The sequence below is a fragment of the Amphiura filiformis genome, chromosome 11, assembly GCF_039555335.1.
Source record: "Amphiura filiformis chromosome 11, Afil_fr2py, whole genome shotgun sequence".
Classification (NCBI taxonomy): Eukaryota; Metazoa; Echinodermata; class Ophiuroidea; order Amphilepidida; family Amphiuridae; genus Amphiura; species Amphiura filiformis.
The window spans coordinates 55,697,248-55,710,820 of NC_092638.1; the positions used below are offsets into that span (position 1 = coordinate 55,697,248).

Genomic DNA, 13,573 nt, shown 5'->3' on the forward strand with positions numbered 1-13,573 from the left:
TTGAACCCGATAGGACAAAGTTTGAAATCCATGACCTTTGACCTTTGACCTCCGATGACCTCCATATAATGTTTTTCATGCTCCCCTCATACGAAGGTTTCGACCCACCAAGGTAGAGCTCGATCGGACAAAGTTTGAAATTTGACCCCCTCCATAATGACCTTTGACCTCGGGGTCAACAAAGTTTTGGGTTCATGAAGAGGGGATAGGGGGGTTAAAAAATTTGTAACACGAAAAAATATATTGTCCCCCACCAAAGTATTTCTGAACACTCCCTAAACTTAGTTGATTTTTCAGCAAATGTTATTTTTCAGTGAGTTTTGCTTTTATTCTGTGTTAAATTATGGCATACGGAAACAATCAAAATATGATGTAGCTAGGAAACAAATACTATAATCGCTCCTGGGTGTCACCCGTGCATACTTTTTAATGTAGGCCTACCGGTAGGGGCCTATTGCCAATCACAAAGTTTGAAATTGTAATTGTTTAATGTAGGCTACTCCCTAACAGAATACGTTTATAGGCACGCACAGTGATAGGCACACTGGCGAAGTGACGTACTTAAATCAGATTAACTACCATAACAATAGATGAATACAATTTTGACTATATCGCCCGCACCCACGTTCATGCAGTAGGACCTACCGATGCATTGAACCATAAATGTCAAAGAAATGCTAATCACTTGCACCTGTAAGATTAGTCTCTTTGAAAAGAACGGTATTGTATTCAATATATTATATGATTGAAGACAGGTGTACAGACGGCTTGACGTGAGCCTATGATTTTTTTTCTGGGGTCTTGTGGTGTACGCTGGTTATCATCGATGTTGAAGTGCCTATAATAGTTCAATGTAAGAAAATGAGCCAATAGACGTGATGAATAAAGATCGGGTTTTTGGATTATTAGTGGCGGTATACAATTAAATGTCAAAATTACGGTGCTATTCTACTTTTCAACAATAATTCATACTGGCAGGCTACACCAGAAAGTGTATTTGTACAGATTGATATTTTTCGGGATACTTTTCCACAGGGAGGAAGCACATGGCAAAAACTATTGCCGCGGGTGCCATTTTGGAAGATCACGTGAAGTGTCAAATGATTTTTTGACTTCAATTAATACTCACTGTATTTCATATCTTATGCTTGTCGTATATTTCCTTTGTATTATCGATAGTTAGTCTCAATTTCGACATTACTATATCAACAAGACATTCCTTTATCAAATTAAAACACTTTCTTGCAGAAACAAATCACTGTGGCCTGATGGGATCATAGTAGTTGACCCACTTCCGCCCGGTCTAACCTTGCTTGGGGGCGCTTTTTACTATCTTCAACAGGTTCGACTCGCTAAACTTACGACACCTTTATGTGGTGATCTCAATCACATGGGCTGAGTAAGAGTTGATGTGAATTATTCATAACCGATCGATACCTTGCCTCACTTTGTTGAGAGCAAGCCAACAAAATTTGCTACAGGTTTGCGTGGCTAAACAGAAGCCGTGAATTTAGTGTCACCCCCCTGGCTGACGTTATTAGTATTACATGTACTACCCCCACTGGGTTTAACTTGCAGCTAGCATAGCAGTATGAGACTGTGGGTGAACCTGATAGATAGTGAGGGTCTAGTCTCCTTCACTATTTATACCATCGGACTACAAACTATCTTTGCATAAATTGTACACCCGTGCACTAGTAAAAATTCCCTTTAAAAGGGAAAGCCAGCCTCAATGTAGAAGAGGTCTTGTACTTAGTTTGGGTCACCGTAAAAGGCATTTTTAGGATCACGCTTACATCCAATTTACATGACTCACCTCCAAACCATCAATAATGAGAACATGCACACTGAAACAGCATGTTTCATTCATTACTCCATTACTTATTGTTTCGTCTTTTTGTCTTTTCTGCTTTTTACCTATGCCTATAATATTAAGAAATACATTGCAGTTTTTAGTTTATTCGCTATATAAACTCACCTTACATGGACATATTATATTTTATATTAATTCGCAATGTATAGTTTACTATATATACTAGATAGTGTCAAGCACATAAAGGACTGATCATACTCACTACCATGACTACAAATACAATCTTCACTTTTAGACTGTATTTTTCTGATTGTGTTGCTTGTTAGTCCGAAACTCCTGCGAAGCTATGGACATGGCATCTTACCTACTCCGTTTAATAATAATCTACATTGTGTGTTTTATCTTCAATCATTTTCATCATGTTGAATGTAATTATATGAAGTGTCATTTTATTTATAATTAATAAATTAAAACAATAATTTGTTTATTTTCTATAAGTGCATGTCAAATGGGTACATTGTTCAATACTATAGGCCTACATTTATAAATTATGCCCATATTATAGCTAGGACCTAAAAACTTTTATCCATAAAACGATACAGGATAGCATAGATAATTACTTGAACAATACTTGTAATTGTATATTCTAATTTCAAAACAATAACATCAACTGACCGCAGGTAATTGCGCAACTTGCAGAATATTAAAGGAAGATTACCGATAATGTTTGCAGAATGATTTCTTTAATTTATCCTCAATTACACGTACATCATTATATTTTATGTCCCAAATATAATTTCAGACCATCTCTTGCCATCAAATACTATCAAAGAAAAGAATATATCAAAAGCATTACTCATACTTCACATGGAATCAATACTGTCCCGGTCCATCCCCTTTTAAAGGTATTTTTATTGTTCCATGTGATAAGAGGAACAATTTGAGATACATTACAACATGATGGGGCTATTTTTAAGGTTTGTCCCTACTGTGTCCTTTGACCCCTCGTGGGAACCACAGGGCATAGAAAAAATGGAACCAATCACATATTTATCATTTCAGGTTTAAGGATGCCAAAAACATTGGTTATAAAGGAATGCAAAATCCCAAATCCATAGCGCCCTGTCATCATCATCATCAGTCGGCTGCGGAGCAGGCGACTACAAGCTTTCTCCAACTGTTGCGAACTTGGGCAAGCGAAACAATTTTGTTTGGCTGCAGCATCCCTTCAGTATCTCCCAGGAGGTGCTGTACATACTGTAAGTACAGTGTCCGCGGCCGTCCCGGTTTCCTCTTCCCATGTGGTGGAATATAGAGGGCATATTCTTTCACAGGCTCGTCATCTTCAAGACGCAGTATATGGCCGAGAAATTTGAGTTGATGAATCTTGACTCTGGCAACCAGTGGAGTGGTGTTGGTCAGATTGTACATGGTTTCATTTGGGATCCGATCCACACGCTTGATGTTTAACATGACTCTGTAGCAAGATGTTGCAAAGGCATTGATCTTGTTTTCCATGTCCTTGGTGATTACCCATGACTCGCACCCGTACAGAAGGATAGTGATAGCGCCCTGTACTAAGAGGTTTCACCGGCCTTGGGCGTTGTATACGTGTATAATTATATGGAGTGGTGTACAGTAGATTATGCAATTGCAGTAGATTAAGTTTTCAGAAACGCAGGGATAACCATCGTATTTCTTTTTCAAGGAGAGGGGCACATACAAATAGGCTACACGTATCTACATGTAGTGTGCAGCACCGCAACGGGATTTACACAGCCGTGACGTTAGTCACGGCTGTGTCTTTTTTCTTACAGGTTCTTTCTTCTTTCTTCTTTCTTTCTTCTTCTTTCTGCCGACCACTACATTTGCTCTAGCACTTACATGCTTACACCGATTTTGACCTAGCTTGGTCACAACCATCATTGACCATGCCCCTACATGTCATATGAAACTCGTGGGGTCAAAGGTCACGCAGGGGTCATAGGGGTCAAAAACGTGATTTCAACTCAAAATGCTTCTTCTCTCACAGATTACGTAGGACAGTGACACCACTTGCACACATGCATTGTAATTATCCAGTGTCTATGGGGTCCTCACAGATTTGGGGTCAAAGGTCATTAAGGGGTCACTTCCGGTATAAAACGAAAAATTTCAATTTTTTTATTTGCTAAGAAAAACATAGGACAGTAACGGTATGTTCACACATAAATTGTAGTTACCCTGTGTATATGTGGTTTTTTTATTTAGGGTCAAAGGTCATTAAGGGGCCACTTCCGGTACAAAACGAAATACCTTTAAAATGCTTCTTCTCCCACAAATTACGTCGGACAGTAACACCACTTGCATACATGCATTGTTATTATCCAGTGTCTATGGGGTCCTCACAGATTTGGGGTCAAAGGTCATTAAGTGCTCACTTCCGGTATAAAACGAAAAACCGTCAAAAATGTTTATTTGCTAAGAAAAACATAGGACAGTAACAGTATGTTCACACATGAATTGTGGGTACCCAATTCATATGTGGTATTTTCTTATTTGGGGTCAAATGTCATTAAGGGGTCACTTCCGGTCTGAGACGAAAAACCTTCAAAATGCCCTTCTGTCACAAGTAACATAGCAAAGTGGTGCCACATGCACCCATGCATTGACATTAGCCAATGTCTATGGCCGTTTTCATATATTTTGGGGTCAAAGGTCATTAGGGGTAACAACACGGCTGTGTTCGTGGGTTAGACCACAGCTTAGTCTAGTTGTACTTTTGTTCACACTTGAAATGGGATTTACCTGTTTTTTGTTTTTGTTTGTTTGTTTTGTTTTTCTGCTTCTGCTCACCAGAGGTACCTGCTCCGTAAACTGTCAGAAATACTATAGAAGATTATATTGGTTTTTTGAAGGAGTTTGGATATGTACTTACTTGGTCCTTTCCTTTTTCCAATTCGAGACGAAAGTTTGCTGCATTCGACTGGTCAACACCATCGGTAATACAGGTTCTCGGATCAGTAAAATCTTCTGGGTCATACAGTTTTGAGGTGCACCGAATGACATATTTCGTGTCCACAATATAGACTCTAAGCGGGTCAACCGAGGTCACGATTACATAGATTCCAAGACTCATCTTACGTCCTTGTGCCAAATATGGATTGGATATATATTCTTGAATTATACTTTCCTTATTCAGGTCAAGCTCTGTCAAAAGAAAGAACGACAGAATTAACGCAAAATAAGCACACTCTTGTTCACAACTTGTAACTCTTTATAAAACCGCCATTTTACGTGGAATGTAGGCTCTTTTAAACTGATAACTATAAGTTATTTACTTAGCAGACGACATGAATACATTACCTTGTAATTTTTTCACTTGATTCCCCCTGTGTTCAATGTTTTTCTGCATCCATAATCGATTTTTGTGTTTGTTTTTCTTTACCTGTAAGAAATACGGGGACAGAAAGTTTTTGTGACACAGATACTAATGAACAATTTCAATAATGAAGATACCAAAAGTTCCCTTACTATTAGCATGCAGCTGGACGGAGAGGTATAAAATATAAACTGGCCTCAAAAAGAAACTTATAATTTTTACAACTTGTGAATCACAAGGTCATATCTTAAAATACTGTCAATCAAAATGAACCAAAATTACACACAGAATTACCTTAATACTCTACTCAAAACGCATGTCAGAAACCAAGCAGTTGTCCAACTGACGCAACAGCAAAATGCACTGTCATGGGACAGCTTCCTGGACTTCCTTCACTTTCACAGCCCAATATTTGGCACCCAGGACAAAAAATCTGTGGGAATGCACACAAGATCCTTGCACAGATGATAAAACGGTGCTGCTTTCTGCTTTTCATACACTTTTTTTATTTTATAGTGCTGGGCTGAGAATGTGGTCCAGGAAGCTGTCCCATGTCAGTGCATTTTGCTGTTGTGTCAGTTGGATAACTGCTTAATTACTGACATGTGTTAAGAGTAGAGTATTGAAGTAAATCTGTGTGTAATTTTGGTTCAATTTGATGGACAGGATTTCAAGATATGACCTTATAAGTTTCTTTTTGAGTTCAGTTTATATTTCATTAGCCTTTTGTTTACATAAAGATAACACATTTTGTAAAAAGATGGAATGGCCGTTTTACCTATAAATAGCACGAACATTTGGAGAAGGTCTCAAACAAGACGCTGTATACGATGATGAAATTGCATAACTCGGGATCTGCGTCGCAGTGTTTGGTTTGTTTTTGCCGCAGTGCGGCGTTAACATGGAATTGGCACTGAAAAAGTGTATATGAAGAGCTTTGTTTCAAAACCCCTTACATCCATTTGCCCAATTTTCAGAACACATCAAAAAATCATCAAAAAAATCCCTGACACTTGGGGAGTATGAAACCGTAAAGGTAATCCGATGTCAAAGGTCAAGTCAAATGCAAAGTTGCACCGATCGGGCTGTAGCTTGCGGAAAATGCTCCCGGATATTTGGGGAGTATGAAACTGCAACTGCAAAGGTCATCCAAGGTCAAAGATCAAGTTTTGAAGTTGCTTTGATCGGCGTTAAATTTAAAGTTGAACTCGGCAAAAACAATCCCCGCACACCGACATCGCCTGGTTAATAATTACTTTGTAGAGCAGAGACACTAAAATCAATACCCAGGATCGATACACGTGAATGTGCTATGCACGATTTGATACCGAGGTAGAAAATGATGAATATCTCCCGTATTGTTTTTATTCTAAAGAAGCCATATTTTTTTGCTTGCACTTGAATATATGTCTTGAAAATATATGATAGTCGTTAGCTTGCGTATTGAGAAAGAACCGTGCGTATTGATCTCAAAAACTGACAAAAATTCTGAATTTATATGTGCCGAACTATAGCGCAGCGTAGGACACTTGTAGAGGCAGTGTAAAAGCAGATGACCTCATGGCGTATATCATGCCCACTCACACACAGAGAGGTCAGTCACCAGGCTATTGTCAATAGCCTTAGTCGGATGTCCCTCGGCCCATTTTGCGTCTCAAAACTATTAAACAGGTCGGAACCAAATGGTCATGCGTGGCTGTGGATTCAACCTACCATGGTGATTTCTGCCATGAAGATATCGGGGCGATGACACTGCACAGTGATATTTCACCTATTGACCACGTACCAAATTATTATTTCTCTACTGGACTCGAACCCAAGACTGCATTGTACCTTTTTTCAAGGTTGTACCAAGCACGGCCAAAGCATGTTCAAGAGACAATACCAGGCATTTATCACAAGGGCTACCATGCTGGTATCATGAATACTCGGATAAACTCTTTTGTTCATATTGCTAACAGAATATTCTTGTGATGAGTTTATAAAAAAATCGCTCTAGGAACTTTAGAGTTTAACTGATACCATGAGGTATAGTTACATTCCATGCTATTATTCGGTACTTAACTGCAAACTGAAACTCGCTTTTATAAACCTCTACCTGTTTAAGTATGTCTGTGTGCTGTAAAACATCCGATCGCATGCCGAGGCGTTGAATATGTAGTAAAAGGCAGGTCCGATAAAATCCGAAGATATGACCAAATTGATGGTTGAAGGTGGAAAAATCCGCCAAAAGGCGGAAGATGCCATATGCTTGTATCTGTGCATTCTACTTGCATAAACTTCCAAAATTCTCAACAAAACTCGAAAAATATTGTAAAATTGGAATACAAAATGTCATCATCATATTGGCCTTTGATGAAAATTTTATCAAAATAGCCCTTCGGAAATTGTTTGAATCTATTCAAATATCCCATTTATTTTCTACAATACAGTATGTATTCTTGGGAATATGAGTTGTAAAATGATCTTCTACATGCCGGGTTTTGTTTTGAAATTTGTTGTACGGATAGTTTTTCATAGTTCAGTTACTCGGGATGTTTCGGAAACGCTTCAAAATATCGCCGTCAAACATTCCCGTAAATCAAGAGATGGCGCTATTTTTTGGGTAGGGAAATATCGCTGTGCACTGTGCCCCGGTACTATCACAGGTCTGGATATTCAGGAGCTAACATGATTATCAAGCTAACATTGTTATAACTGGATGAATAATCTACACCAAGACACCTTGATTTACCTATGACCCTTTACCAAGTAATAATGAACATAAGATGATCACTCGCTGTCAGCTGGGGTATTAGCATAATTATTAAGTTGATAGAACGTTTGAGATGAAATCGATCATGAATATTGGATAGGTATCAGTGGTAAAATACCTATGTTGATTGCCTTGAACTTTGGAAGTTTAGGGGTTGTACCTTTGAATATGGAGTAGATGAGTGACACATAAATCGACTCTGTCTGTCCGCCCTTATTCTCGGAACTGACAGGTTGCTCTAATCGGGCTGTAACTCGGAAAACAATCACCGACATGCGACACTGGATGATTATGAAACCGCAAATCAAAGGTCATGTCAAATTCAAAGTTACTCTGATCGGGCTGTAACTTGCGGACAATGATCCCTGACATTTGGAGAGTATGAAATTGCAAAGGTCATCCGAGGTCGATGATCAGGTCAAATTCAAATTTACTCCGATCGGGCTGTAACTTGCGGACAATGATCCCTGACTCTTGAGGAGTATGAAACCGTAAAAGTCATCCGACGTTAAAAGTCAGGTCAAAATGTAAGGTTCTCCGACCGAGCTGTATCTTGAGGAAAATGGTCATGTTTTGAAGTTTTTGATCAGCGTCAAATCTAAAGTTGAACTTGGGAAAAACAATCCCGGCACTATCACAGGTCCGGATATTCAAATTATGTTTCTTTAACATGACAGGAGCTAACATGATTATCAAGCTAACATGGTTGATTACGACGAATAATCTATACCAAGACACCATGAGTATCATCACCATTTAACATGAAATGATCACTCGCTGTCAGCTAGGTCATTAGCATATTAAGTTGACAGGGATAATGTTTGAGATAGTTTATGAATATTGGATAGGTACCTGTGGTTGCCTTGAACTTTGTAAGTATAGGGGTTGTAACTTTGAATATGGAGTAGATGGGTGACACACAAATCGACTCCGCCCGTTGAGCTTTTGCTTGACCGATATGTTCTCCCAGGGAAGGGGTTCTCCATAATTATGCGTGTGTTTTAATGCAACTTACCGGAACGCAGGGTGGCGAGTTGTAAAAAAGTTATACGTCGATGGTTACGTGAATATTTTGTTTACCCAAATAAAACATCTTTGGTAATAATGGTTAGAGGGAATATCAAATTTACATAGGAAATAATTAGTTTTACTTTACTAAAAATGTGTTTCTGTTGGGAACTGTAGATTCACAAAAACGAGGGTACACGCATTTAGTCCATACCAAGCAATGCATGAAATACGGCATGTTGCATTTTAGAGAGTGTAAACTATCCTTATTTGGATTATTTTTGCATAAGGAAATATATGATAGACCCGTTTCTGATTATATCGGACCATATTTCATTTTTACACCCAGTGTAGCCCTAATATCGCACTCACTTCCACAGCGTACGGACAACTTAACCTCCTTAGCATGCAGACTACGCAAGTGAATAAAACATTAGAATACAAACCTCTTCCAAAAAGTTTAGTTTTTGCTGCGGGATCAAAAAGGATTTGGGCACGTACTTCAGTCCCCCTTGAGTTGTCAGCTTTGCCTTGTGGGTAATTTGCTGCATGCCGGGAACCTGGCTAACCTGTAAAAGGGCGGGAAAACAACAAAACAGTAAAGCAGACAAATGAATAAACATGATACAACGAATATTTAAGCTATGCATCTGGGTGCTGCGATCTACATATTCAATGGGTTCTCTCAAAACTTACATTATTATAAAACTGTAGGCCTATTCTTTGCGAATATATCGTTGATATGACAATGGAAAGGTAAAATGAGTATAAATTAAGTTCGTCCACGCATATTGGAGTAGTATCCTCCAGATGCGATAAAACTACAATCCTGGAGAAAAAGGTTGCAACAGCAAAGCGTTAATTTGGCCAACATCCTTCCCTGCTCCCCTATTGCAATGCTGACATGGACAACATCGTCATCATCCACATTACAGTCAGTGGGGAAGAGAACGAATTTCCGCCAGGATTGTAGATTAAAGCAGGCTAAAATCCTAATGAAAGCAGTTTGACCTATTTTACCTTTTGATTACGGTGTACTTTGTTCGTTAGGTTTCCAGATATAAAGGGAGACTCGTGTGCCCATAAAACGTCCCACTGAGTACGGTGTGATTCTTGGTGCACGAAGCCCAACATGTGAAATATGTTTAAGGCGTGAGTTAATGAATATCCACGCTTCAGACTCTGAAATGAGGAGTGGTGAAATTATAGTGTTAGTTGCTTCTGATGTGGGAGAAGGGGCTTTGGGAATATCAAAATTGATAAAAGGGAGGGAAAGCTGAAGTAATTATCTTTTTTATTTCCTTGAGACGTCTACACTCTTAAAACGATCTACGCATTTCTAATAATAATAATAATAATAAAAATAATAATAGCGACAAGGCACATATCCACTCAATTAAGAGCGCTCAAGGCATTAAAACAAAAAAACAAAAACTAACAAGACAAAGAAAATTGGAACTAAATTAAGAAACATAACTTAAGAATTACAGAATGTCTCTGACATAAGATGAGTTTTTAACACAGTTACATTTATAGCAGTTCTAATATAAACAGACAGTTCATTCCATAGACGTGGAGCTGCGATTGCAAATGATCTGTCGCCCCATGTGCGGTTGGAATTTCTTTCTTGAAGAAGTTGCATGTTTCCAGATCGAAGTGTACGAGTGGGAACATACATGTAATGTGAAAGGAGTACAGATAACTATGACGGAGCAATATCATTAATGCATTTATATACAATCAACATAAGTTTTAAAACAATTCTTTGTGTGACAGGAAGCCAATGCAGTTCCTTTAGGATTGGCGTGATATGGCAACATTTTCTGGTGAAAGTAAGAATTCGAGCGGCAGTGTTTTGAATTTGAAGGCGATAGAGTTGGTTTGCTGGTAATCCATAAAGAAGTGCATTTTTTCTAAAGAGAAACCTGCCATTATATTAAAAGTGAAACTATTCAAATGGGGATACAAGAGTTGGATATCTTGTTAATTTGAATAGCTAATACTTAAAATTAAACCAAAACTATTTCATTTTGATAAGATTGTCGGTTCAAAGTAAAATCAAATTTGAATAGTGTGTCTTGTCAGAATCATGTACAATTGAAATGGTTATTGTCAAAATGAATGTCAGTAGTTCCTAATCTACAGAGTGTGCTGAAATTCAAACGTTAGATGTCTCGTGGACAAACATTAAAATTAGGTATCGCTGAAAAATGTGTCATAAAAACAGAATGGTAAATGCTTTTAAATTCCTTCATGTTTTCACACAAAGTCACTATATAAAACCTTTGTTCAATTAACCTGCTTCTTTTCTCTATTGCAATTTTATTTTTGAGCCAATCCCTATTCATTTTCTAGGGGTTCTTCTGATCAAAAATACTCATTGATGTGCGCATTAAGCATGTGCGATATCTGAAATTACAGGTTTACTTTACTGTATGAGTTACTCACAGTTATCAGCCGATAGAAATTAACCACTGGCCGACTATTGACGATTCCACGCACAAGGTCTGTACTAAGAGGAGTATGATGTCCAGTAATATATTCTCCTTTGCTACACATAGGTGCAGAATGATTTCCGTTCTGTTTGTCTGGATATGTCAGGCATAATAAGAACGTTACAGATAGTACCTGTACTAGTATCATCAATCGCAACATCCAAACCATTATAATGCAGAAATAACTTCCTCAACGAAAAATGACTAACATGAACATATGCTTGTTTCGATATCGCGTCCCAGTTTCTTTCTATTTCAATTCAATTGATTTTATTACATATTAAATACAATACATCAAGACGACAAACAATTAAATCTTATGGAGGAGTAGCTGAATGCCTGATAAGTAGCTTGTCCCTGAAAAGAATATTATAATATTACTGCATGTATAAATAACAATAGTAACTATATAGTTACACTAATACCGCATATTTTGGTTTGCTCCGATGGTTTCTCGTTTGTGCCAGTGCGGTATCCACCCATGCATACAAGGCTGAAGACATTACTTTGCATGGCAAAATGACCCGTCTCCTCCGCAGCCAATTTGGTTCCGCTCCATCGAAATCAAGCTGGTCACGGAGGAGACTACCCTCCTTTGTGTTTGTTCATTTGTGTATGGAGAGCCATATTCGGAGTCTATAATGACTTAGGCTATACGCTCTCAGCTAGAGTCCGACGCTGCATTGTACTAGAAATATCTTTTCTGTGAAATCGCTATAGAGCACTGTGCTATATAGAGCCAACCGGGAACACGTATTAATTTAAATATATATAGCATTAATTTAGTATCACCCTTGTGGCCCCCGATTAAAAAGAAACGAAAAAAAAATAAAAAAACCAACACTGATCCACATGTGCACGTATAAAATGGGCACAGCAATTTGTCTCAGATATGAATGAATTTTAAGAAACATACGGGATATGATGGACCATTGACCTGACGCCATGATAGTAGGATCTATTAGTCGTTTTATATACAATGTATTATATACCGTATTGTCATAATACCAATATTTGTCATAATATTTAATGAGTAATATTTAGCATCGTATATGTGCAGTCCATATGCACAAACGAATACTGATCTTTATGATATTCAGGTTTTTGTACATCTCATCACAGAGTACCTACCCTTGAGAGAACGGTTTTTTCCAACGCAAAACGATTACGAATTTTGATGGTTTGCAAGTAAAGAGTGGCCACACTATCGACTGATTACGTAACTGTTATGAATAATTTATTAGTTTTTCAATGCAATCGCCTCGACCCAAGGAGTTAAAATAGGAAGGAGAAGAAATAGATTATGTAACGCTTATTGTTCCTTTGTGCCAATTGGAGTTCCCGACACGCTATTCATCGAGAGGTACCTTTTGTTCGAGACAAAGGGCTTCCGCCATTAAATCGGTAACTGACCTGACCAGCGTATTAACGCTATAATAGGCAGGCTACTGTCAATAAGTGATGAAACGAAAGTCACGTAAAAGCGCCTATACGAACGAGAGGTACCTTTTGTACTAGTCCATCCCAAGGGTGTGCGTGAGTTGTCGCATGCACACAAAGCAGAGGTTCACCTACAATACAAACCTATTCAGTATCGAAGTTACGTAATGTTACTATGTCAACGGGATCACGCGCTAGAGTAATGAACAACGATCGAAATGATCACCACATAAAGTATATGGCACTCGAAGGCATACCAAAGTAGCGTGATCCGGTAACCATGAGAATTACGTAACCACTTCGATGCTGAATTGCAGCGCCCAAATTGTTTGGGCGCTCATTTGATTATACTCAGTGAACACGCTTTGCTCTACCATTTCGCTACGGACAGTTCAGCAGCATAGGCAAAGTGTGCGCTCTGTGCGGCGGATATAAGAATCTACACAAGTAAGTTGTCTACATTGTTTGCCAATAGGTCTACATATAAGGATTTGAAGTAATTATGATATCACTCCTACTGTAGTATTTTTAAGGACATTAGCCGCGGTCCACATCGTGTTTTATTATGTATAGGCCCACCATAGTATTTTACATGAGCATCGCGTATAGGAGTCTACCCTGGACCTCAAATGTGATATATTTGCTGATAACTCGAGAAGCATATAGCCATACTATTTCTGAATCAATCAATAAAGCAAAGC

At 38.3% G+C, this 13,573-nt stretch overlaps 1 protein-coding gene across 1 annotated transcript in view; it reads right to left on the reverse strand.

Annotated features, from left to right (window-relative positions):
* Positions 1-12,200, reverse strand: part of LOC140165026 (probable tubulin polyglutamylase ttll-15) — a 30,962-nt gene extending 18,762 nt beyond the window's left edge. Inside the window, exons 1-5 of the mRNA XM_072188440.1 lie at positions 11,386-12,200; positions 9,958-10,119; positions 9,384-9,506; positions 5,159-5,240; positions 4,731-5,002 (exon numbers count right to left, since the gene is read on the reverse strand). Coding sequence (XP_072044541.1) covers positions 4,731-5,002; positions 5,159-5,240; positions 9,384-9,506; positions 9,958-10,119; positions 11,386-11,601 — 855 coding nt within the window. The 5' untranslated portion in view covers positions 11,602-12,200. The remainder of the gene's footprint in view (positions 1-4,730; positions 5,003-5,158; positions 5,241-9,383; positions 9,507-9,957; positions 10,120-11,385) is intronic.
* Positions 12,201-13,573: the final 1,373 nt, after the last annotated feature.